The sequence below is a fragment of the Bos indicus genome, chromosome 13 (genome assembly GCF_029378745.1).
Source record: "Bos indicus isolate NIAB-ARS_2022 breed Sahiwal x Tharparkar chromosome 13, NIAB-ARS_B.indTharparkar_mat_pri_1.0, whole genome shotgun sequence".
Classification (NCBI taxonomy): Eukaryota; Metazoa; Chordata; class Mammalia; order Artiodactyla; family Bovidae; genus Bos; species Bos indicus.
The window spans coordinates 11,414,502-11,438,744 of NC_091772.1; the positions used below are offsets into that span (position 1 = coordinate 11,414,502).

A 24,243-nucleotide genomic window follows, 5' to 3' on the forward strand; every position below is an offset into this window, starting at 1 on the left:
TAGGTCAAATACAGCTTCTGTGACATTTCCCCTGAGACATGAGACAGTGGAACAGCAGAAAACACATGGGCTAGTAACACAGTTATGCCTGTGTTCCCTCTGCTGTTGTCCCTCATTTACTGAACTTGTGTAAGTCTAGGCTGAGATGCTAAGAGAAGTTTCTCTTGGAGACGTGGTGTGATAGACCTTAGGAATGGTGACGTTCCAGACTTAACTGATTCCATGGTGTCAACTCAATAATTACCAGTGGCCCCCAGTTACTAAACAAATGAAGTCCAGATTGGGCAGTTTGGAATTCAGTGACTTGCAGAGAATTACGAGAGGAAGTACAGTAGGATGGCCTTTGATGTCAGTCCAGTTGAGTTTGAAACTCTGCTGCCTGTAGGTAAATCGTTTAATCTTTCTGAACCCATTTGGGGAAGAAGGGCACCTTTCTTGTTGAGCTGATGGTTAAATGAGATACTGAATGGAATTCAGTTAGCACAGTATCTAGAACAGATAATCTACGGCATGGTTAGGAGGAGCAGTTATTGCTGCTGGTAATAATAACAAAGTATGGTTCTTGTCTAGATGGACAGTTCTGCATCTATGCAGGGAAGCTTTTGTTTAATTCTTATACGACTGGTTCCCTATATGTATTCTGGCCAATGATAGACAATCCCAAGAGAATGGGAAGAGCAAAATTTTCCTGAAAAATATAAGGAAATTTGAGGTGAATTTCAATGCATATTGAACATTTTTTGAGCCACAAGGGGGTTTGGTGAATGTCTGAAGGATAAAGGTGCTGGGCATTGCTGCTGGAACTCAGTGAATTCAAAGTTTGACCTTAAACATTTCAACTCTAAGGCTCTAATAAATATCAGCTTTCTATTAGGATAAGTTTTATACTTCTGTGCACTTGCTTTGGCTAAATTTTCAGTCACAGTTGGTGAGCCTTCTCTTTAATGAATCCTTACAGATAGTTTTCAAAACTGGTTAGGTTACTAAAGTTCTTTCGTTCCATAAAGCCTGCATTAATTATGTCACCTATGCACCCGCCGAATGAACCGTGTGTTATGATATAGGTCCTAACTAGGGTCTGCGTTGAGAGAAGCCTTATCAGCTAAGAAAGGACTAGACATCAGGTATCAGATGATGGATACTGTATTTATTTGGGGCTCACTTATTTCCACTAAGGTTCATGCTTTTTTCACTTGTATGGGTTAGTGTTTATTCTTTATTTCTACAACCACGTCCAATTCCCATTTTCCCCCTTGATACAACTTATTATTTGGATTGGAGGAATTGTCTGGTGGATCATATCCAATTCCCACAATATATCTGACGAGCTATGACCTGAAGGTGTTCCAACCAGGAAAAACAAACAACAAACAATATTCACTCTTCTGATTGAAACAAAGCAGGACCCTATGGTCCTCACCCTCATGTCCTCTGCCTTCATTTTGCCTGTAGAAAAATGTTAGCCAAAGATCATTTAATCAGAGAAGTGAGAAAATGTAGAAATCAAGGAAAACAGTCAAACAAGACCAAGTAATGATAGTTCAGTCATTAAGCAAAGTCAAGGACCTTTAGTTCCTCCTCAAGGGCTGTAGATAATATTCTGAACTATATCCTGTGAGATGTCTTATAGATGCTACCAGGTGGAGAAGTTTACATGATGACCAGACTGTAGCCATGACTTAAGTTGCCACAATTCCAAGAACTGGCCCCAAGAAATGGAAACAAACTACCCTGGAGCTAAAGATTAACTGTAAACGATCAAGGTGACACTGATCAGACCACCGATGACCACTTTCAAGATCAAGAGCTGACTGTGCTGTTTCTGCATGTAAGGCCCTCTGTCTATAAAAGCTCTTGCCCACTGACCGTAAATGGTGGTGGGGGAGTTGGCCTTTGGCGAGGTGTCTGCCCGCCCCCTCCCTGGTTGTTGGCATCCAGAATAAAGCAAACTTTCCTTTCCACCAACCTTGACTCTTTATTGGCTTTTGAGTGGTGAGCAGCCAGACCCCACTTTTGGTTACATGGTCAGAAAAGAATCTTCCTTTGGGCATTGAGAATTCCCAGGTTGTGCCCAGGAAATGGACAGGTGTGGGCATGTGTGGGCCGGCATGTGAGACTCAGAGAGGTTTTCCTGGAAATTAGTGTTGGCTTTTCCTGAAAACAACTCAAGAATATCTAGTTAGTGTGATCTGGGTTTCTGGGGGCTTCTGGGTCCACCTCCAGCCACCTTCTGCAGCAGTAAGGCAAAGGGGGAGCCTGAGAGCCCACCAGAAGCCTCAAAGCCAAGCTATGCCTGTCCTGCCCCCATCTTTGGCAGGATTCCTGCACAGGATTCCTGGGGTGGTGATATAAAGTATTTGTGTTGTGTCCAGTTGCTTCAGTCACATCCAACTCTTTGTGACTCCATGAACCATAGCCCACTGGGCTCCTCTGTCCATGGGATTCTCCAGGCAAGAATACTGGAGTGGGTTGTCATGCCCTCCTCCAGAAGATCTTTCCTACTGAGGGACTGAATCCGTGCCTCTTGTGTCTCCTGCATTTCAGGTGTATTCTTTATTGCTTGAGCCATCAGCTGCTAAGTCACTTCAGTTGTGTCCAACTTTGTGCGACCCCATAGATGGCAGCCCACCAGGCTCCCCCGTCCCTGGGATTTTCCAGGCAAGAGCACTGGAGTGGGTTGCCATTTCCTTCTCCAATGCATGAAAGTGAAAAGTGAAAGTGAAGTTGCTCGGTCGTGTCCAACTCTTAGCCCCCATGGACTGCAGCCTTCCAGGCTCCTCCGTCCATGGGATTTTCCAGGTGAGGGTACTGGAGTGGGATGCCATTGCCTTCTCCTGAGCCATCAGGGAAGCCCATAAAGTATTTAGGGGACGTTATGAATTACCAGGGGCTCAATTCACTTCCTTCCTTCAAATCCAAACTTTACAAAGAGGAGGAAAGAGAGAGCTGTTGAAACACTCCAGTCTGGCTTCTTATGGAGGAAACGAACGACACACATCTGAAGGTGATTAATTGTCTTTATTGGAGGAAAACAAGAAGTCATCAATCTCATCATCAGTATGATAGAAATCTTGATATGTGTACATGATTGTCAAGGCAGAGAGTCATTTGCTACACAGGCCCGTTAACAATTTTGCAGTGCCGCAAACCTATGCGGAGTAAACTTCTTGCAGAGTTTATTACATGCATGGAATAAATGCACAGTTTCCCTTCTTTTGGACAAGCATGTTTTTATGGAAAAATTGAACCAATTACAAGCCTAGTAATAATAGACACAGGGACATTCCTGGGTTCAATGTCATAAGCTTTTGGAAAACATGCTCACTGTTGGGAGAGCTGCAAGAAGGACTATGACATTATTGCAGTGACCAGAGCCAATTTAGAAATTGTTCCAAATTTTATTCTGGACAGAATGTACCTTTTGTATAAATATCTTTCAACCTGAATGTGGGGCTAAGATAAATGTTCTCTGGAACTTGCTGCCTGTCTTGCAAAACAAAGATGCTGTGGCAAGGCTGTAGCATTTTTGTCACTACCACCACGTTTTTGCTTTATAACATGTCAAGAGCCTGGCTGCCAGCGCTGCCCCAGCACCTCCTCCCTCAAGTGCAAGGTTACCACGAGGGCCCAGGCACCTCAGTCTGTCCAGATTCGGGTTTTTCTTTGAGAAGTAATTTATCCAGTGTTTGGGGCTTTTGAGTTCCTGGTGATATCTTATCTCTATGACGAAAGCCTCAACACTCCTTTCGTTTTCTTTTTTCCTGTCCATAAGAAAATAAAATCACCTCGAAGTAAAAGAAGTTGGTAAATCATCAGAAGACACAATCATCATATGAGAAGTTCCCTGGAGACCAAAAGGTTAAAAATGGATATGGCGAATGCAGAAGCGGCATTAGTACAAAGGGGGAAATGCAGTAGTCAGTCCCTTTGGTGTAGAGAGAGATACAGACACCAAGAAGCCATTCCACACTTTGTCCACGAAACCAGACCTGGCAGCCACATGCTGCAGGGTTGGCTGCCAAATGAACAGCCTTTGCGTTTGCAGAAGCAGAGGCCCCGGAGCCACAAGCGTGGCTGCTCCTGCTACAAGTGGCAGGGAAGGCGGGAGAGACTGATGCTCCTGCCCGTTGCATCTGGCCCAGAGCAGAAGGTGGGCCAGGTCGCGGCCAGCATGCAGGGCCGACTTCACAGTGGGGCTGGGCTCCTGTGCCTGTGCTGGGCTGCAGATCACACACTGGGTTCAATGCACTGGGACCACACTGAAGGTCAGGGCTGAAGGGGGCTTGGGCCTCCTGCCTTCCTCTTTCTCCTCCCTGCCTTCTGGACAATGTAGAAGTGTCAAGTAATCTCATTGGCAGGTTGGTTTTCTTGGCATCTCTGTGAATTAAGCTCCCCTTTTAGAAATCTGCCCAATTCACCCTTCCTATCTCAACTTTTTCAATTCTGAAAACCAACTGGAACACTCTGTGGCCAACTTGCAGCCCCAACCTAGGACCAGCCCCCTGTCCCTCACAAAGAGTGGTGGGTTACAAACTGGTATATACATTTTTTTTTTTAAACAAACTGAACAGTGTTTGGTCTGGAATGTGTTTAAGGAAAAGGCCAACTCTGCAGAGTGTAAGTGGACAGAACGGGAAGCAGTATTGTTTCAGAAGAACATGCAAAGGTTTCGTGCATCAGTTGATTCAGAGGACCTTCATTCCATTTGCCAGGACTGATAGTGAGACCCTGGGAAAGAGCACATCTTATTTCTGCTTAGGGAAATGGGAGGAACTGCCCTCTACTGGGCCTTGCTGTCCGTTTTCACAACCAGAGGAAGCCCAGAAGGGAGCTTGTGGAGACCATAGAAAGTTGGGAAGTCAAAAGTGTTGTAGGCGAAACACAGAGGCCATAACCCTCCTTCTCCCACTCTCAAACCTGAAGCAATGGTTCCAGGGTGGCTTCTCCAAGGTGAAGAATCAACACAACCCAGGTCCTGGGTGGGTGAGGGGGCCATGGTGGCCAAAGCCTTAACATACGGAGTTATCTGCACTGGGATACAGTCTTTTCTCACAACACATCAAACCCCAGGGAATTCATCAAGCTGTCACTCCTGCAAAGAAAGGGTCAACCCCTTTCTTTGCAAGGAGGGGTCACTTGCATTCTGTCCCTTTGTCCCTAGTGTTTTTGGCCTTCATTCTAAAGGAGGGGGTCTTCCTCTTCCATTCATAATCTCTTCATAATCATAATCTGGACACCACGGGAGACCAATGAACAGGATGAGATTAGTGCTGTAAGTAGGCTGAGCCGGGGGCACAGGTGTCACATGCCTTTCACCAGCTCATGCTCCCTGAGTGCCAGAGACTTGTCTGGTCAGCTCTAAGTCCAACTGCCCAGTTCCCTGGACGCTACACTCAGAGCCAGCTGAAGAGCTGGGACTTGCTCAAAAGTCTGTCAGGGCCACACTTGGGTGCACGCTCTCTGTTTCAGAAAACACTAGCCTCCCTGATGGCCTCATGGATGAGATGAAGCTCAGGGAAGTGAAGGAGAGACAGGAAGGCAGCTAAGAGCAAGACCATTCGAAGACACTCTTTCAAATAAGAAAAATAACCCACTTGCTCTGAGGAGGTGAAGAGACCAAATTGGTGGGGGTGGGGGGTGTTGGAAGGAAGCCTGTGATGAAGTCCATGGTCCATCCTTAGCCTAGCCACAGGCACTGGCCTTGAGGGGATGGGTAAGCCGGGTGCCCCTATGAAAAGCTCAGCTTCTGTTGGTATAATCTGACATCAGTGAGGGTCCTAGGGCTCGGCCACTCCACTTGGCAGGTGTACCAAAAGGCATATTCCGAGTTCTCTTCCCGTGTTGTAATCAAGTGTAAATAACACGGTTGAAAGAGAACCTCTGTTTTTTAACTGCTAATCCTCTCTGAGCAGAGAAGCTTTTCCACGTGGGGCTTATTTTCTCCTCTTCCTAAAACAATGGGGAAAAAACCTGAGTCTGGTGGCATCCAGATAGCAGAGATTCACCTGATGTCAAGTTCAACAAAACTCTACTTTTAGGCTGAAACAGCCACTATCTTCTTGCAGTTTGGTACTGAGACCTGATGTGGCCAACCATGGCCAAGAGCTGACCCCAAATCACAAAGAGACACCTGCAACCTGCCCGTCTTTCAGCTCTTCTGCACTTTTCAGGTAGGACATATTTTCAAACTAATTGCATAGAACATGCATCCCATATTTCAGCTCCAGAAAATAATTCGCCACCCATAAATCTGGCTCCAGATGCTGCTTTCCAAGTGCAAGTGACTGTGTAGTGCACAGTTCAAGGAGCTGGTAACTATTTGGGCACACATTCTAAGTATCAGATTCAGGCAAATTATCACCCTTCCTCCATAACATCTAAGTACTTCTCTTATACTGTAGAAACTTGGATCTTCCATTACACTTGTTAGTAAGCAACATTCTACTAACTTCCTGGGAGACATGCCTCAGTTTTCTGATTCTGTTTATAATATTCATGCTATTGTCCTCCAAATGAGGCAATACTTGCTTCTTAACTGAGTCTTCTGTCATTTTATAGACATTTCCAGGTTTTTTACAAATTTTGAAGAGTAACAGCTTGATTTCCACTCTGGATACACGTGTGGCAGATGTCAAGTGGGATTCCTGTCAAGGGGCTGAGTGTCTATGATGTGGTGGACATGGGGTGGACCAGATGCCTGTCTTTCCAGCAGCTCTTACACACAGCTGCACTGCTGTCCTGAAGGAGGCAGAATGCAGCTGTTAAGCCTCATAACACTGTGTGTGTGTGTGTGTGTGTGTGTGTGTGTGTGCTGAGGGGGCCATCACTGAATATTTGGCCTACACCCAGGCAAAGGTGTAGACGTGACAAAGACAGCCTGACCAACAGGATCCGCTGAGTCTGACTATCTGCAGGAGAAGAGCATGAGGAGAAGGGAAGTCATGGGACCATCAAGAAGACATGCAGGGACCCACTGCGGCTTGAGGCCGACTGTGCGGATGCAGACTCAGGGCATCGTGTGGGCACGAGGGCTGAGGGAGGGCTTTTGCATCTGGCACCACCTGCTCGCCTCTTCATGACAGCATCTTGGAACTCTCGTGGAGAAGCGCTTTGTCCTGGGTTTCACACTGTGCTCGCTCTATCCTGCACATCCGTCCACCACGTGGGTGAACAACGTGGCCCAGTTTTCCTGGGACACTGCTGGTTTGAAAGTCCTATATCCTGGGAAATCCTTCAGTCCTGGGAAACCTGGGACCACTGGTGACCCCACGATCTCAGATCTTTGGTTTGGGGATTCCCTTCGTCAGAGGGATGGCTTTGCATGCCAGCTGGGCCTGGCTGGGGTGGTCTCTGGTTGTCACTGCAGTGTCCCACTGGCTGGGCAGGTCACCTCTCCTCACCACCTCACATCAAAGGGGTCTTTTCCAAGGTCATTGCCCTCTCTTCCTCTCTCCGGATCCTCACCCTCTAAGAACAGCATAAACACTCGCAGAAACAACCGGTGTGAGCTGGAGGCTATTTGCAGTTGTAAGATTAGAAATGCATTTTTAAAAAACAGAGAGATCAATTTTAAAACTGCATAGCTGGGCTTTCACATGCCACCCTCCTCGTGAGAAAGGAGAGCTGTGTGAGAAATTTGCTCCAAATAAAATGACATCGTGCTCTTTCTGTGCGGGAGGCTCTGAAATTTTTGCTGGGGGAGAGGGGTCATCTCCTTCATCACAAGTCTAGCCTTTCATCTTGGGGGAGCAGGCTTCTTCATTTCTGACCACCGACGGCCAGAGGCCCCAGGGTCTCCAGTTGGAGAGGGCTTCGCTGGAGGAGCTGCCAGGCAAGGTTTTCTGCAGGTGCCCTCCCACAGGCTCCCCAACTCCCAGGGAGAAAACAGGCCTGCAGAAGAGGTGAGTTATCTTCTCAGAGAACTGCCCCTCCAAGGAACAAAGGGAGACAAGGGGAAGGAATTGAAGTAAAGTGCACTCTTCACCTTGGAGACAGATTCTCGATCAATCCTCTATTAGAATTTTAAAAAATACTTTTAAATTCCCTTTGAAGGAAAAAAAAAAATCTCTTAAAGGTTAACATAAAATTCTACTACTGACAAGCAAAAGATACAGGTCATGGAAGTAAGAAGTATAGCTTGAAAGGACACATTTCTTAAAAGGAAAAAACAAACAAACCCTAATGCACAATATTTACCAATACTTAAATAATCCAGTTGAAACCTTTTTTTTTGTCATGAATGAAAAAATACAACATAGACGGTTACCTCTACTGAGAAGAGCGGGAAGGACAGGGCTTGGGGAGAGGAACTGAGAAAGTCCGTTCTGTTAGAGCTTTGCGAGATTCATATGTACAGCACCAGATCCTATTAAGTCAGCTCCCTTGAGTCAGTACAGTTTGTGAGAAATGAACACTTCAGAATTGCAGTATAAAATATGGCCATAAAAAAACTGCTGTCTTCCAGTCCTGTGCAGGGAGGCGCACCATGCAAGGTGGGATCGCTCTGGAGTGGCTGGTGGCGCTGGTGGCCCCCGGGGGCCCCCTTCCCTGGCCCGGCCCCCCGGGCCCCACCTCCGGGGCCAGTCACTTGCTTCCAGAGTGCACTGTCGTCACAGTGGTGGGCCTCGGTCTCCGATCTGCTCCCACTCCTGAGACCCCGGACGCAGAGGACACGAAACTACAGAGCGTGGAGGATGTCAGACCTGCAGGGGTCAGCGGACACAGAAGTTCAAAGCTTTAGAAGAACGTACTCACTCCCTCTTCCCACTGCAAGGGTTTGTTGGGGTGGGGGGAAAAAACTTTGAGGCCCTTGCTTCTAAACTTTTACCTACCCACAGGAAAACATCTGCAAGGATCCCAAGTCGTCTTAGGGACTCGTCTTCCCTCCTTGCTTCCACATAGCAATGATAACTGTGTTGTATTTGGATACATCATGGTTTAGCTACCATAACAGGATGGCTTCCATTTACTGAGCATTTACTACATACTAGGCATCAGGCTAGGTATTAAACACATGTGTGTGTGTGTGCGTGCTAAGCTGCCTCAGTCATGCCCAACTCTTTGTGACCTATGGACTGTAGCCTGCCAGGCTCCTCTGTCCATGGGATTCTGTGGGCAAGAATACTGGAGTGGGTTTCCATGCCCTCCTCCAGGGGATCTTCCCCACCCAGGGACTGAACCCGCATCTTTTATGTCTCCTGCATTGGCAGGTGGGTTCTTTGCCACAAGCACTGCCTGGGAAGCCCAGTGAATATGTACTGTCTTCATAAGAACTGTTTATTTCTTACAACAGTGCTGGGAACGCAGTGGCTTTAAGAGCGAATAAAGAATGACCCCAGCTTGCTGTGTGCTCTGGACTTTTGGCTAAGAAGCATCTGTGACCCAGGGTACACTGACTTAGTCCTGCATGAATTGGCAGCCCCCCAGTCTAGAACAATTCCTGACATGCTGCACCTCCCCAGGCAGATGCTGGCATCAGAAATGTCCTGTTGTGGAATGATCTTAGCTGTGACAGTGTACCACCCACCCTTGCCACCATGAACCCGTGAGCACAAACACACGGATGCCGTAAAGTAAATGACCATGATGGCTGTGCTGTCAGAGCCACTGTCTGAATCTTCAAATATACAATAGGTTGTGGGGTTTCCTTTGACCAGAAGGTGGAAAGGATTTGCACTGAAATGTAAATTGGGCCTAAAGCAGTGTGCAATTGTGTCAGAAAATGCTCAGTGGAGATATCCTGGGAGGACTTTAGGGCTGGACGTTCAGAAATGAGATTCAAGGATTATTTAAAGATGAAGGGAACTGTTTTTTGAGGCAAACAGGAAGGAAGCGTCATGCCCAGGGTGAGACCAAGCTGAAGGGTTTCAATGAAGGAAATTCTTCAGGGCAGATGAGAGGTTCCCTGGTGGCTCAAAGGGAAAGAATCCACCTGCCCGTTCAGGACACACCTGAGTCGGGAAGATCCCTTGGAGAAGGAAATGGTAACCCATACCAGTATTCCTGCCTGGGAAATCCCATGGGCAGAAGAACCTGGCAGACTACAGTCTACAGGGTCACCAAAGAGTTGGACACGGCTTAGTGACTACACAACAACAAGCGGGGCAGATGAGCCCGTGGAAAAGCCCAGCGAGTAAGGTGAACGTGTAGAGTGGGGACTGGGAGAGAAAAATAAGGAGGCTGTGCATGTGTCCTCGGCGATGTATTGTTCCACACAAAGATGGAGGACAAGGAAACATTAGTATGGGTTGGCCAAAAATCTGGTTCAGCTGTTCTGTAACATATTATGGAAAAACCTGAACCAACTTTTTGGCCAACCTAATATCTTTACTCTGATCGCAAAGCCAACACACTTCAAATAAATTAGCTCAAATGGTCATCCAATAGTACGTTTTAAAAGTCAGTGAGACCCAGGCTGTCATGAGTCTCTGTCATCGGTCCCTAAGGGTGACGCCCAACGAGAAGCAAGTCAGATCATAAGGAGATGCATCAGAAGTGTCGGCTTCCGTTCACACATGGCGGGTGGGACTTGAGCCACTGATGTCTCATCTCGACATGGAAATACTAGGACTTAGGGTTACATAGATATTAAATAATTAAAATTTTAAACTATTTTGAAAAACAGTGTGCTAGAGTTGTTGGGAGTGTTAATGAATTGAGTATTAACAGTGCCTGACACACTTACTGTGAAAGTGTTAGTGGCTTAGTCGTGTCCACCCCATGGTCTGTCCATGGAATTCTCCAGGCAAGAATACTGAAGTGGGTAGCCATTTCTTTCCCCGGGGGATCTTCCCGACCCAGGGATCGAACCAGGGTCTCCTGCATTGCAGGCAGGTTTTTTTACCATCTGAATTACCAGGGAAGCCTGACACACAGTAGGTACTCAGCAAACCAGAGTCCCCTTTTCTCCCTACCAGATCTGCCTCAAACACCAGTTGGAAAGCTCTGTTTTTGCTACATACGCACAATCTTTTTGGCTGGCCAGACTGAGGCTGCTCGAAACACTTGCATTTGAACTGTCCAGGCTGCTGCCAAGATGTAGTTTTCTCATATGTCTCACGACGGCCGTGGCGTTAAACGCTTGCTGATATTTCAGAAAGAAGAAAAGCAGACAAAATATTTCAGCTAATTAGAAAAGCCTCAGGCTGTCTCCTATCATGTCTCTTGTTACCCTCAGCAGTTTAACTTCTGAAAACATTCTCATGAACCTCTAGAAAGGAAACTTATGTTGCCGCTTCTTCCAAAAGTACATTCATCCTTTGACCCTCTCTCCCCCCATCAAAATACATTTTGGAGATGACGAGAATATTTTTCTTCTGACATAATAATGTAAACTGCAGAATAAATGTAAACCAATTCTCTCCATAATTCAGAAGTGACTTCTAGAATAAAAAGCATATTGTAATAACGCAGTACCTTAACATCTTATTTTTAAGAGTTTTCATTTCTGATTATTGGTGTTTTTGTCCTAAATTACAGCATTTCCTGTGAATAAAGTAGTTCAATGGAATTATTATCTGCATAGTGTCTACTTGTTGGCTCTCATGGAAAAATAGCCAGCTCTTAATTACCCATGCTTATGAGGACACAGGCTAATAGTTTCAGTCCATCACATTTTTACTGGAATGTAGTGATAAGTTCAATTGAGATTTCCTGTTTCCCTTTTCCATTTTTATATCACTTTTTAATATGAGTCAATTCCTCAAAGTTCAAGCAAAGTGAAGAAAGACAACAGAGATTTCTTAGGAAACTGCAAATGAGGAAGTGCTGGCAATATTGCTGTTTCTGGATCTCAGAAGGAAGACATTAAATCATATACTTTATCCTTCTCACACCACGATGCTCTCTCTTCAAGTCTTAATCTTTACTACTTAAAATCAGCACCATTATTTGGGTGAGGTTCTGGGAATTTTCATCAGACCTCCTGGGTGAGAACAACCTTTAGAAAGAAGAAGCCCTCCACCCATAGGGTAGGTCTGAGTGGTCAAGTTCACTGGGGATAGAGGATATAAGGACTTACTCTCCACTTGCTTTTGGCGAAGTTCTTCCGGATCTGGGCGCTGACCGACTCGTGGATGTTTTTGCTGAGGGCTGTGTCACCAGCGATCCTGAAACCAACGCAAAGATGCTTCTTCAGAAGGGTTTTGTAGGCGGTGGGGTGGAGGGCGGGTGTGGGCTCTGACACGGGGTCCCATGCTTTCTTGGCAAAGCCGTGTCCTGTCCCCTTTGCAGGTTTGCTAAGAGGGAGGCCTGTACCCCCACGGCTCTGGTTGGAATGTTCGCAGTCCACGACCACCGCGCTCCGAGCCCCGACCCACCTCCTCTCTGCACCCCTCCAGGCTTGGGCAGCACCTCCATGGTAGACCGCTCGGCCTGGCTTCCCCTTCCCCCTTTGTCACCGCCATTCCTACAGCTTCAGAGTCCACATGGACCACACAACCTGAGCTCAGCTCCCCTCCCTTTCCCCCAGCTTTCTACCTGCCAGGCCTCACCGCTGAGATGGCAAGCAGGTCCGCCAGCTGGTCTGACCTCCCAGCTTCCTCCCACCGGCCCCGCTCCCTGGCATCACCAGAGCCTCTGGTCCACGGACCACTCACCATCCCAGGCCCAGCACTCCATTCTGACTCTATCCCGGCTAGGCTAAGTTCCGCCACGTTCCACTCTTGCTCCCGCCCTCGGGGCCCCTTATCTGCTCTGTACGCGGTGACAGGGACCCAGTCTCAGCTCAGCCCTGACTGGCACACCTTCTCCTGCATTTCCTTGAGAAGTCCTCAGAACTGCAAGGACCACGTCCCCCAGATCCCACTGGGCCCCTGACATCACTGGGCAATCTTGATGTCGTTCCTGCTTGACCTTGGGTTTCTATTCCAGGGAAGAAGGGCAGGCTTGGTCTTTGCCTCCTACCCTCGGAGTCCGGCTCATCCTGTCACTTCCTCCCTCTGCTCTGCCACACCTCTCCTCTCTTTCTTCCCCACTTCCCTCCTCCCCCCGACCCCCCAATCTGTTCTTGCGCCTCCCTCTTTTCTCTGGTCCTGCAGTCTCCTGTCTCACTGATGACCTGGGGGTCTCTCCAGCCCATTCCTCTCCCTCAACACCAGCCTCACTCGACATTCGACCCCCACCCCCATTCTCTGGCAATCTCACAGGAAACTGTTCTGTTTAGTCTTTTCTGGGCTTGAATCCACCCATCTTCCTTTTCTCTTAGCACCAAACTATTCAATTCTAAGCTGACTAATGATGCTTCAGAAATAATTTCTTGGATTTTGGAAAAGTTAAGGGGCAGACAGATGCCGGGGACACTGACCATCCTTTCTGGCTGGAGGGTGACCTGTGGGTGAGGGAGTCGGCCGGGTCTCAGACTCAGATACCCGGGACACAGGCCAGCCTGGACACAGACTGCTGTGTCCATTCACTTCAGGACATGAAAGGAAGAAACCGCCGCTGTATGAAACACATTCCCACCACCAGCTCCTCCCATTAGAACTGAAAACATGGCTGGTGCGCTCTGGAAAGGAAGTCTGTGTCAGGCTGGGTCTAAGTTAGAATACAGTCTCATATCCCAGCTCAGTGCAAGGCCCCCTCAGTAGACTCCTCTGGTTTTCCCAGCAGGGCTGAAAATACACATCTCAGATGACACTCAGAAATGAACCTAAGCCAGCAAGGTTTCCATTTCCTTTTCCACTTTTTTTTTTTTTTAAGTGACGTATAGTCCCCATGGACTGTGGCCTGCCAGGCTGCTCTGTCCATGGGATTCTCCAGGCAAGAATACTAGAGTGGATCCCCTTCTCCAGGGGATCTTCCCAACCCAGGGATCGAACCCGGGTCTCCTGCATTGCAGGTGGATTTTTATTTATTTATTTATTTTTACCATTTGAGCCACCAGGGAGGCCCTAGGTTTCCATTTCCAACAACTGTCAATAGCCCCCTTTCCCCAGACACACATCAGTGAAGGGCAATATCCGAATGAACAAACCCGAGGAAGCAGATGTGTCATGAAGCCTCTTCTCCTGGAGGGCTCATGTGCTTCCTCCTGCGCCTCTTGTAACAGCTACATCCTCAGAAAAGAATACCAATTCCACGTGTCGGTGGCCAACTCTTTCTTGGAAACCTGAGGGCAGAAGTGGCCGGAAAGATGGAACTCCTTGGACTGAGCACTGCTGCAAGGCAGAGTCCTCTCCAAACCAAACAGGCTGGGCAGGGGTGTCAGGGAGACGCCCTTCCCTGTGGGTGAGCCCAGCTGAGAGGGACAGAAAACGCAAATCTTCAGTTGTTCTAGTAAAGTCCTGTGCTCACTTCCCAAAGTGCCCAGGCATGCTGCCACTGGCGAAGGACCCAGCAGGACAGACAGTGGCCCAGAGGCCCTTGTTAAACATCCGGCTTGGAGGTGAAGCCAGCCATCTCGGCTCATGACAGCTCATGACCACCTTCCTCAAACAAGCATCATTCCCAGCAGCCAGGAAGTTCCCCAGGATAACGTGGGATGCTCAGCGCTCCCAGCTTCAGCCTCGTTCACTGGCAAAACCAGAGGCACAGAATCTGAGAACTAGAAGGGACCTGGGATGTCACCTCGATTGTCCTAGGAACTGAACAACACCTCAGATACAGAAGAATTTCCTGATGATTCTGTACACACAGGTAAAGCTACAGGCACCTCTATTTCATCCGGGTCTCCGACTCTCTCTCGCTTCCCAGTGTCTGCCTCTAGACTAACAAGGGAGATGGCATTCACATCAATCATGCTGTGTCAGGTCTGCCTGGCTCTTTCTCACCACACACAGATCATCAAACTCCTCTCCTTGCCTTTTGGTGCTTTGATATTTTGTATACAGCCTATTCTGGGCTTCCCAGGTGGTTCAATGATAAAGAATCCACCTGCCAGTGCAGGACACACAGGTTCAATCCCTAGGTTGGGAAGATCCCCTGGAGAAGGAAATGCAACCCGCTCCAGGATTCTTGGGATTTCCCTGGTGGCTCAGATGGTAAAGCTCAGATTGTCTGCCTACAATGCGAGAGACCTGGGTTCAGTCCCTGGGTTGGAAAGATCTGGAGAAGGAAATGGCAACCCACTGCAGTATTCTTGCCTGGAAAATCCCATGGACAGAGGAGTCTGGCAGGCTACACTCTCTATGGGGTCGCAAAGAGTCGGACGCAACTTCACCTTCACTTTCCAGCATTCTTGCCTGAGAAATCCCATGGACAGAGGAGCCTGGCAGGCTATAGTCCACGGGGTTTCAAAGGAGTCAGACACGACCAACCAACCAAAAAATAACAACAGTCTGTTCTATTAGTACCTACATAGCTCTGATTGTGCGTTCTTGTAACCACTTGCTCAAGACAGGCTTGGTGATGCCTAGTGTGTCTCCCAGACCCCTGGGATCCTTCCCAGTTCCTGCAGTTGCCGCAGCTCAGCTGCCTGAAGCCCCGGGGAAGGGAGGGGTCTCCATGAACACTGAGGACAGCGATTCAGATGCCCCCTGGCTGGCCCAACACAACAATGTCCCCCCAGGAGGGAAAACTGCTGTTGCCCTGGGGACTGGCTGAGTGTCACCTGGGATCACCTGAGGTCACCTGCTGACCCTCAGGATCATCACTGTAGTTTGCTTGTCACTGAAACTGGAGGCAGAGGCTCAGAACAATCCAAATGAAGTAAACAAACCTCATCAAGGTGCTTCCCTGTCACTGGGACTGGATTCCCATCCTGCCGTTGTCTGCTCTTTAGCCATCAGCCAGCACTCGGTTGGCTCCCAACTATCCATCACTTAGAGGAAGGCGAGGCCTCCCGTGCAGGGCTGGGGAACATATGCTGAGATGGGTTGACTGCCCTCTGCAAGGACAGCTTGGAAAGGAACCCTGACCTGCCTGGAGGGGTCTGTTTTGAGGCTAAGGGGAGGCCCTGCCCTAGCCAAGCCAACAGGCCTTGGCTCAGTGGGAAGAGCAAGTGCAGAGTGAGAGATGATGCTCTCTGGGTGTCATCTGTGTACTGGGACCACGGTCTCCAGAACAGGGATGCTGGTAAAGCCACGTCTCACATCCTGCAAGCTCTCAGCTGAATCCGTGTTTTCAAGTTGCCTGGGCAGTGTTACATATGAGAAACAGGTATATTGTAAATGCAGGTGTTTCTGGAATGCTTGAGTCAAACCATCTGTCTTTACCATTTTCTGACACTTGACTTTCTGGGAATTCTGAAATGCACAGTAAGAATTATAAAACATGGGGGGAAAAACCCTATCTCTGAAGTAAGGAGGCATTTATTTGTGCAGCTCACATGCCAATACATCTCAATGTGACCCAGGCTGATGACCCTGAAGTCATCTCAGACTTGACATCTTTCCTGAGCTCCAGACTCATTCTGCAAAGCACCCACCAGAACAGATCTGCATCAAGATGACACAGCACCCTCATTCTCTTTTACTCCAGCCCACCTGTTCCCACAGCACAGCATCCTCCCAGCCCCTTGAACTGGACAATCTGGAATAACCTCACCGCTTCACGGGTCAGCGCGGGACCCGTAGCTTCCCCACCCCTGGCCTGTCTCCGCCCCCTCCCTGCATTCCTGGGACACTGGGCAGACCACCTCCACCCTCCTGGGGCCAGCCCTCTCCACGTGACCGCTCAGCCCCTCCTGGCACCTCCCATTCCTAGTCCCCAATCCTGCTGCCAGGCTGAGGTTTTGAAAATGCAAATTTGATCACTCAGCTTAAAACCTGTCTGGGGTCCCCACTGCCCAAAAGCAGAAGAATTCCAATAGATTGGAGATTATTAGGTACTCTTCTTCACATGGATTATCTCATTTGCTCCCTTGAAAATCCCTCTAGGATATATACCACTGTTATTTCCTATCTCAGAGCCATAGGCGAGGCCCAAAGTTTAAAGAGCTGGCTCACACAGCACAGCCCGAGTCCAGGACTGGGGTCCACCGGGCCCAGCTGAAGCTCACGCCAGAACCTGCTGGGTCTCTCCTTTACAGTCTCATCTTTCAGTTCTCCCCGTCCACTCTCACTAAACGCTGCAGCTTCATAGATGGGTGTACAGTGTAAGCCCCCAGGCCTGGCCCAGGAGGCTTATGCAGCCTGGAATCCCTGCCCCACCCTAGGTGGCCTGATGACAGGCTTTTCAGAGCACAAGGCAGGCATCTCTGTGAAGTCCTGCTGATACTCAGCCCTGCCTTGCCCCTCTGCCAACATCGACAGTCCGCATATTGTACCGGCTGTTTTACTACTCCTGGCCTTTGTCTAAAAAAGGAGGCTCATGATGCTTTAATAAGAGAGCTTAATGACGCATTTGCTACGTGCCAGATGGGCTAAACCCTCTATGTGTGCACGTGATCTCAGACACTGCTTCTTACATTGACCCCCAAAACTAGGTACCGTCATCCTCACTTGAAAGATGAGAAAATTAAGGCTCAGAGAAGTATAAACCCAAAGTCACCAGGTTCAACCCTAGTAAGTGGCACAGAAGGTGGCTTCAGGCTTCCCTCGTGGCTCAGAGGTTAAAGCGTCTGCCTCCAATGCAGGAGACCGGGGTTCGATCCCTGGGTTGGGAAGGTCCCCTGGAGAAGGAAATGGTAAACCACTCCAGTACTCTTGCCTGGAGAATCCCATGGAGCCTGGTAGGCTACAGTCCACAGGGTTGCAGAGAGTTGGACACGACTGAGCGACTTCACCTTCAGGGCACCACAGGAAATGTAGTCCAGGATGTCATAAACTATCAATTCATCCCACTGGAGATGACGAAACACTAACTTGAAAAGCATCTTAAAAGAAAAAGAACATATAACCTCAATCTACTTACTGGCTGAGTAATAAGCTCAAGGAATAAAACTCCGCTCTTAAAGCCTCCTTGGGGGATTATCTTCAATAAAAACGAGCCTAAAATATTTCACATAAAGTAAAAAAGCTACAGCTATTTCTTGTGCATCTGTCATTAGTGCCTTCAGAGACCGTGTCCTCCAAGGTTGGGTGGGGAAAGGAAGAAAGCGCTGGCCCCACGGGACGCCAAGCCTCGCCGTGGTTTTCACAGTGGAGACCCAGCCGACTGGCCCCTCGAGTGGGTGACATTCTTACCATGGGTGCCGAGCTGCCTGCTCGCATGTGTATCTTTTATTCGGATCTTTCTCCATCAGGTTCCGAATGAAGTCTTTTGCTGTTCAAAAAGAAGGTGCATGGAGAGGAATCAGTGTGTGGCCTGAGATGTGACAATAAGATAGCAGTGGGTCTTTGGGAGTATCAAGGGTACCACGACAAATATGAGACCAGCCTTCCACAGCCACTAGGGAGCTGGGACAAAAGGCAGGCAGCACCAGCGTTCGGGGAAAAGAGAAGCTGAGATCTGAGGTTCTGAGTGGTGACGCAGTGAACGAGGAGGCAGCTGAGCCTGGCCTGGGACCCGCCTCCTGGCTCGGAGTCCCTTCCTGCCGGCAGGCAGCGAGTGGTACCTGTGGTCCAGGCAAGAGAGGAACAATCCTTGTCACCAGGTGCCCCTCACTCAGCTCACCGCTGCCTCAGGGAGCTGTTTCGTTGATGTCTTCTCCATGTTAAGACATCACGGATTCAACGAAATCGCCCAAGCACCCACTAGGCTCCCCAGGGCTTGGGTCAGCCCTGGGGTTGCGGACACACAGCCCGCCAGAAGCGCCCCCTGCAGCCCCCGAGGGTGACGACAAACAGCGAGCAGGAAATGCTGAGGCAGGAGGTGTGCCCTGGTGGAGGAGGAACTGCTTGGAGGCCCAGCAGTGGGTGTGGCCTGGGCAGGACGCTGAGCGCGTGGGGGTGGGGGAGGGGCTGGGTCCCAGAACTGGGGGACATGTGCCGGGGGGAAATCTGTCACCTCGGGGGCCCAGCAGCTCACTGCCCGCAGGACTGGACTTCTGGGGGACAGCTGTGCCCTTCCCAGCTCAGAAGTAAACTAGTCCCCATGCGGCCCTTTCCTGAAAGCCTTGGAGGACCACAGTCCCATCCCAGGTTTTAGAAGACTGAGGAAGAAAGCAAGGCATTTCCAGTTAGGAGGAAACAGTGCAAGTGTGTGATATTTGGATAGGTGGTTCATTATTTCATTTGATCCTTATACCACCTGCCAGAGTGAGGGAGTAGTGTCACCATCCTCCTCTGTTAGGGAGGAAGGTGAAGTTAGAGACGTTTGATCTGCTCCTGCGGGCCTTGGGTTTGATTGTTCTCCCTGAGGGGGAAATGGTGAACTTCCCTGGCAATGTTTCCTGTGGCACAGTAGCTGAGGTGCGGGCTCTGGCTTGAAGGTATGGGTTCAAACCCCAGCTCTGTCACTTACTACCTGTGTGGCTTTAGTCAGGTTATTTCACCTTCTGGGGTCTCAGTTTCCTTATCTGTCAAATGGGGCTAAAAGGACTCCCCACCTGACAGGTTGTCCTGTCCCAAGGACTGGGTGAGCTAGCACACATCTGGAGCTCACGGTTTTTAGCACACAGTAAGCACTCAATAAACACGAGCTAACACTATCTCCTGGAGTTTATGAGTCTGAGTAAACTTCGGAAGGTGGTGAAGGACAGGGAAGCCTGGCATGCTGTGGTCCGTGGGGTCGCAAAGAGTCGGACACGACTGAGCGAGTAAACCAACAGCAAACACGGTCTCACTCCAGAGCACCCAGAGCAGCGTGTGGCCGAGCAGGGCAGGAGTGAGTCCCCGGCCCAGCCCGGCTGGGGCACATGGCCCAAGCCTCTCCTCGCTCACAACTCAATTCAAAGTGTTAGCTCAGGACCATTCTGAGCCCCCAGGGCCTGTCGGAGATGGAGGTGGTCTGGGTGTAGGGGTCCCCGAGCCATGAGACCTACCCGAGTCGGAGATGTCATCCCAGTAGGGGGAGTCGAACTCATATTCCGCCTTGAGGATCTGCTCAAAGAGCTTGGAGTCGTTTTCGTCATAGAAAGGAGGGTAGCCGCAGAGCCTGGAAGACAAGAAGGCATAAGGATCTGAACCAGCTGTGGAACCAGCTCCACGTGGTGGCTCGACGTCCGGCTGGAGGAAGAGCTGTCTTCGCTCGAGTGGAGAAACCTGCCCTGAGTGTGCTGCACACACAATCTCAGCCAAGAATCCGAACCTCCCATGGGTTCACGTGGCACAGAAGTTCACAGGCAGCAAAAAGAGTTAACCCAGGTGGTGACAGAGGGTGAACATGTACACTGAATTCATCTTAAACGTTTCTGATCTTACTCCCCGTGATATCATCCCCAGTAGAAGACAGGTTAAGGAAACAAACAGAAGATATGTTCAGTGTACTCTATAGAGAGCTTCCCTGGTGACTCAGCAATAAAGAATCTGCCTTCACTGCAGGAGATGCAGGTTAGATTCCTGGGTTGGAAACGTCCCTTAGAGGAGGGTATGGCAACCCTCCTCTAAGGGATTCCAGTATTCTTGCCTGGAAATCTCATGGACAGAAGAGCCTGGCGGGCTACGGTCCATGGGACTGCAAAAGAGCCGGACATGACTTAGGGACTAAAATGAAAACAAATACATTTTAGAACCCTTCCAGGTTCACTTTATTTAATCAGAGCAAAATAGGGAAATTTTTACAAACCTGAGTAACCAAGTTGCCATAAGCGGCCCCAAAACGCACAGTTTCACCCTACCACATCCAACCTGGGTATCTGAAAGGTTACAGTTTCTCCCATTAACATGTAATAAGCAGAAGCTGACATAAGTTATAATACCATAACCCTTTCCCCAATAAACCCTTAAAATTGAATTTTCAAAGATAATCTAGGTCCAGTGGTTAGGACTTGGAGCTTTCACTATAGTGGGCCTGGGTTCCATTCCTGATCGGGGAACTGAGATTCCACAAGTTGTGAGGGGCAGGCAGTCCAACAAAAAAATTATTTAGGATGTTGGTAGAGAAAACTTCTAGTTCTAGAGGTACTGACAGTCACAATAGGGAATTTTTATTAAATACCCATAAAGCAACTCGTGCCATGAAACTGTGGGTTCTCCCGCCCAGGTCTGCTACCAGCTCTGACGTGACCTTCACCACTAATAGGCCAGTGATACATTTTTCTGGACCAAGATGTCCTCATCTAAACACAAAGAGGCCAGACTGGAAAATTCCTAACATTTTTTTGGCTTTAAGATGCTGCAGCTCTGTGCTGCCTTCTCCCAATTTGTTTGGCTGGCTGTGCGTGCATGCATTCTAAGTTGCTTCAGTCATGTTAGACTCTTTGCGGTCACATTAGACTCTTTGTGACCCCATGGAATATAGTCCACCAGGCTCCCCTGTCCATGGGATTTTCCAGACAAGAATACTGGAGTCGGTTGCCACTGGCCTCCTCCAGGAGATCTTCCTGACCCAGGGATTGAACCCTTGTCTCCGGCATCTCCTGCATTGGCAGGTGGGTTCTTTACTGCTAGAGCCACCTGTGAAGCCCTTGACTGGCTGGGAGACCAAGGGAAAGATCTGGTCCATGCTTGAGGCCTGGGTGGGGGAGGGAGGGACGGGGAAGACAGGGGCAGGCCCTGGTTGGGACTGGACATCAGAAAGGGATGAGATTTACACTGTGACTGTGATGGACAGAGCAGAGGGCAAGGCTGAATTCCAGAAGGCTGGGCAGAAAGCTGGATGGCACAGAACTTGGTTCTGGGCCTGAGACAACCCCCAGGGTGGCAGCAGCCACCGTGAGAGAGTCCTGCCCCTAGACGAGCCCGGAATCTTCCCACACAGCCCAGTGTTGTTCAAAGCACAGCTACAGCCCAGAGACCAGTTTAATGAGAACAAAGGAACAGGCATCAACAGGCTCCAGGCCTTTGAGGGACTGAGGCTGTCGGCAAGTAAGAAATTTAATAAAGGGCCAAAGCATAGCTTTCAGTACATTTTTTCAGCCGCTCCTGCACTCTGCACAGCCTCGCTGCCTCTGCTGTATAGGGGAAGGGCTGACGACACTTTTAAATGCTGTGAGACATTCTGTGGGCCGATAAGATTCAAAACCATCTCTCCCTACAGGGTTGGTTTAGGGGCTAAGAGCCTGGAAAATTTCATTTTTAAAGATTTGCTGCTTTTGGCGAAATGAGTGAGAGCCAGTGCTTCTGAAACCACGAAGCCCATATTTCACTTCCCAGGAAAGCCTGGGGCTGAGAGACAGACGCAGAAATGTTTCCCATAATGAGGATTTAGGGTAAATGAAATGTGCATATTAGGAAAAGCAGACAGAGCGAAATGTTAGTTCATCTTGGAAAACAGCGAAATTGTAGATACGTGAGGCTTCTGTTTGTTAACAACAGAGTGTGTTTTATTTTACAGTTCGGCTTTCAAGGGAAAAAAATCTTTAAGAAAATTTCAAGGAAGATTTATTCTTCATGTGCCAATCTTCTTAAAGTAATTTGATTTCTTCTGGTTTTAGCTCTCTTGGGGAGGGGAAACACAAAATACTTTTTGTGTTTTGGTACTGAGGATGGAGGGCTTCTCTGATAGCTCAGTTGGTAAAGAATCCACCTGAAATGCAGGAGACCCCAGTTTGATTCCTGGGTCGAAGATCCGATGCAGAAGGGATAGGCTACCTACTCCAGTATTCTTGGGCTTCTCTGGTGGCTCAGCTGGTAAAGAATCCGCCTGCAATGTGGGAGACCTGGGTTCGACTCCTGGGTTGGCAAGATCCCCTGGAGAAGGGAAAGGTTACCCACTCCAGTATTCTGGTCTAGAGAATTCCATGGACTAAAATAGTCCATGGGGTCGCAAAGAGTCGGACACAACTGAGCGACTTTCACTTTCACTGAGAATGGAAAGAAAGGAAACGGATGGAGCTTGAGGACTAAATTAAAATTAAGAAAGAAGGTTTTAAAACAGGGATGGAAACAGAATGGAAGGGCAAGGAGAGGTTGTAAAATCTTCCTCAGACCTAGAAATTTCACAGGGCTCCCAGGCGAGGCTATTTCATGAGTGGTTTGTGTGGCAGGTTTAATTAGCAGAAATGACAACTGTGAGATGTTTCTATCTCCATATACAGGATGCTGACTTCCACAGTCCTGGGCCTGCCCATTTGCAGGCTTCATTTTCATCTCTGTGTTCACATTTTACATATCAAACCAGCTAAATACCCTACAAATTGACAGGTTCTCAAAGACGATAAAGCTATTCCCAATTGTTCTAGAACAAGAAGCCCGTGGTTCAGGATAACGTCTGAACTTGCCCACGACAGACGGTCCCCCCAGTGCCAGCAACCCGGCTCCACCAGCTCCTCACTCACGTCCATTCCAGCCTTGGAGGGCCATCCAGGGAGCATGCTTACCCCTCCCGTCTTCCCTCTGCTACTCCGTCTGTCGTCTCATCTCCTCTGGCACACTTAAACAGACGTACACTGGGTTCTAGTGTAGCCTCAGCTGAACACTTATTCTGGGTCAAAAGTCCCACCATGCGCTTTGCTCTATTCTCTCACTTAAACCTCACTCCCCCAGGAGGGGAGCATCTCTGACAGCCTGCCTGGACCTGCAGAGCCACCCTCCACTCTGCTCTGTCCCCGGGAGGCTGGCCTGTATGGAGGGTTGCTGAGGGCTGAATTCTCTGACATCTGCTGGGGGGTCAGCCAGCGGGGACCCCAGGGGAGATGGGGGAGGAGGGCAGGGCAGGGCGATGCCCTGGCCCCTTCCACTGAGACTCAGGCTGGTTACAGCGCTGAGCCCAGGGCAGTGCTGCTCCCAGGGAGGGGGCTCTGCCACACTCTCCCTTGGGCGGGGTAACTGCTTCCTCCTCCCTGATCACTGAGGGTCAGGGCAATTACGGCTCAGCTGCCGTCAGTCTCAAGGTCACGGTGTTGTTCCTTGCGGTCCCTTCACACCAGAGCCCTGTATACAGTCCCTTGTATAATTCTCATTTTAAAGGCAGAGAAGCTAACTTGCAGCGAAGTCGGGACACGAGCCCTGTCTGTCTGATTCCGGGTCTGTTCTTAACTGTCTTGCTTGTTCACTAAAGGGAAGGAGGCTTGAGAACTGAACCTTAGGTTTCAGTTTTGACTTTGAATTCTCTCAGCAGGCCCTTTCCTTTGCCCACTGGCCCCTTCAACTGCAAACAGAGCCCAGCCACTGGACCCGACCTCCCCATTTCCCAGATACTGGGTCTAGCTGCTAAGATGCTTAGGGTTGGTTTGCAGTCCACAGAGTACTTTTTATTTCTGGACCGAAATGAAGGTCTGCACTCTACCTGGGCTACCCTCCCCTGGCCCTTTCCAACTGGCACATCCCAGCTAGGGTGTTACTAGGAAGACCCAGCCCTCTGCTTCCAGGCAGTGTGGGTGCC

At 49.2% G+C, this 24,243-nt stretch overlaps 1 protein-coding gene across 4 annotated transcripts in view; it reads right to left on the reverse strand.

Annotated features, from left to right (window-relative positions):
• Positions 1-2,999: 2,999 nt before the first annotated feature.
• CAMK1D (calcium/calmodulin dependent protein kinase ID) overlaps positions 3,000-24,243 on the reverse strand; it is a 475,082-nt gene continuing 453,838 nt past the window's right edge. For 3 of the 4 annotated variants that reach the window (XM_070801979.1, XM_070801980.1, XM_070801978.1), the window contains 5 exons: positions 19,802-19,914; positions 18,063-18,141; positions 12,020-12,107; positions 10,966-11,083; positions 3,000-8,702 (listed from right to left, as the gene is read on the reverse strand). In XM_070801979.1, coding sequence (XP_070658080.1) covers positions 8,584-8,702; positions 10,966-11,083; positions 12,020-12,107; positions 18,063-18,141; positions 19,802-19,914 — 517 coding nt within the window. In that variant the 3' untranslated portion in view covers positions 3,000-8,583. Of the gene's footprint in view, positions 8,703-10,961; positions 11,084-12,019; positions 12,108-18,062; positions 18,142-19,801; positions 19,915-24,243 lie in introns of all 4 variants that reach the window. The other variant, XM_070801981.1, reaches the window with a different exon arrangement.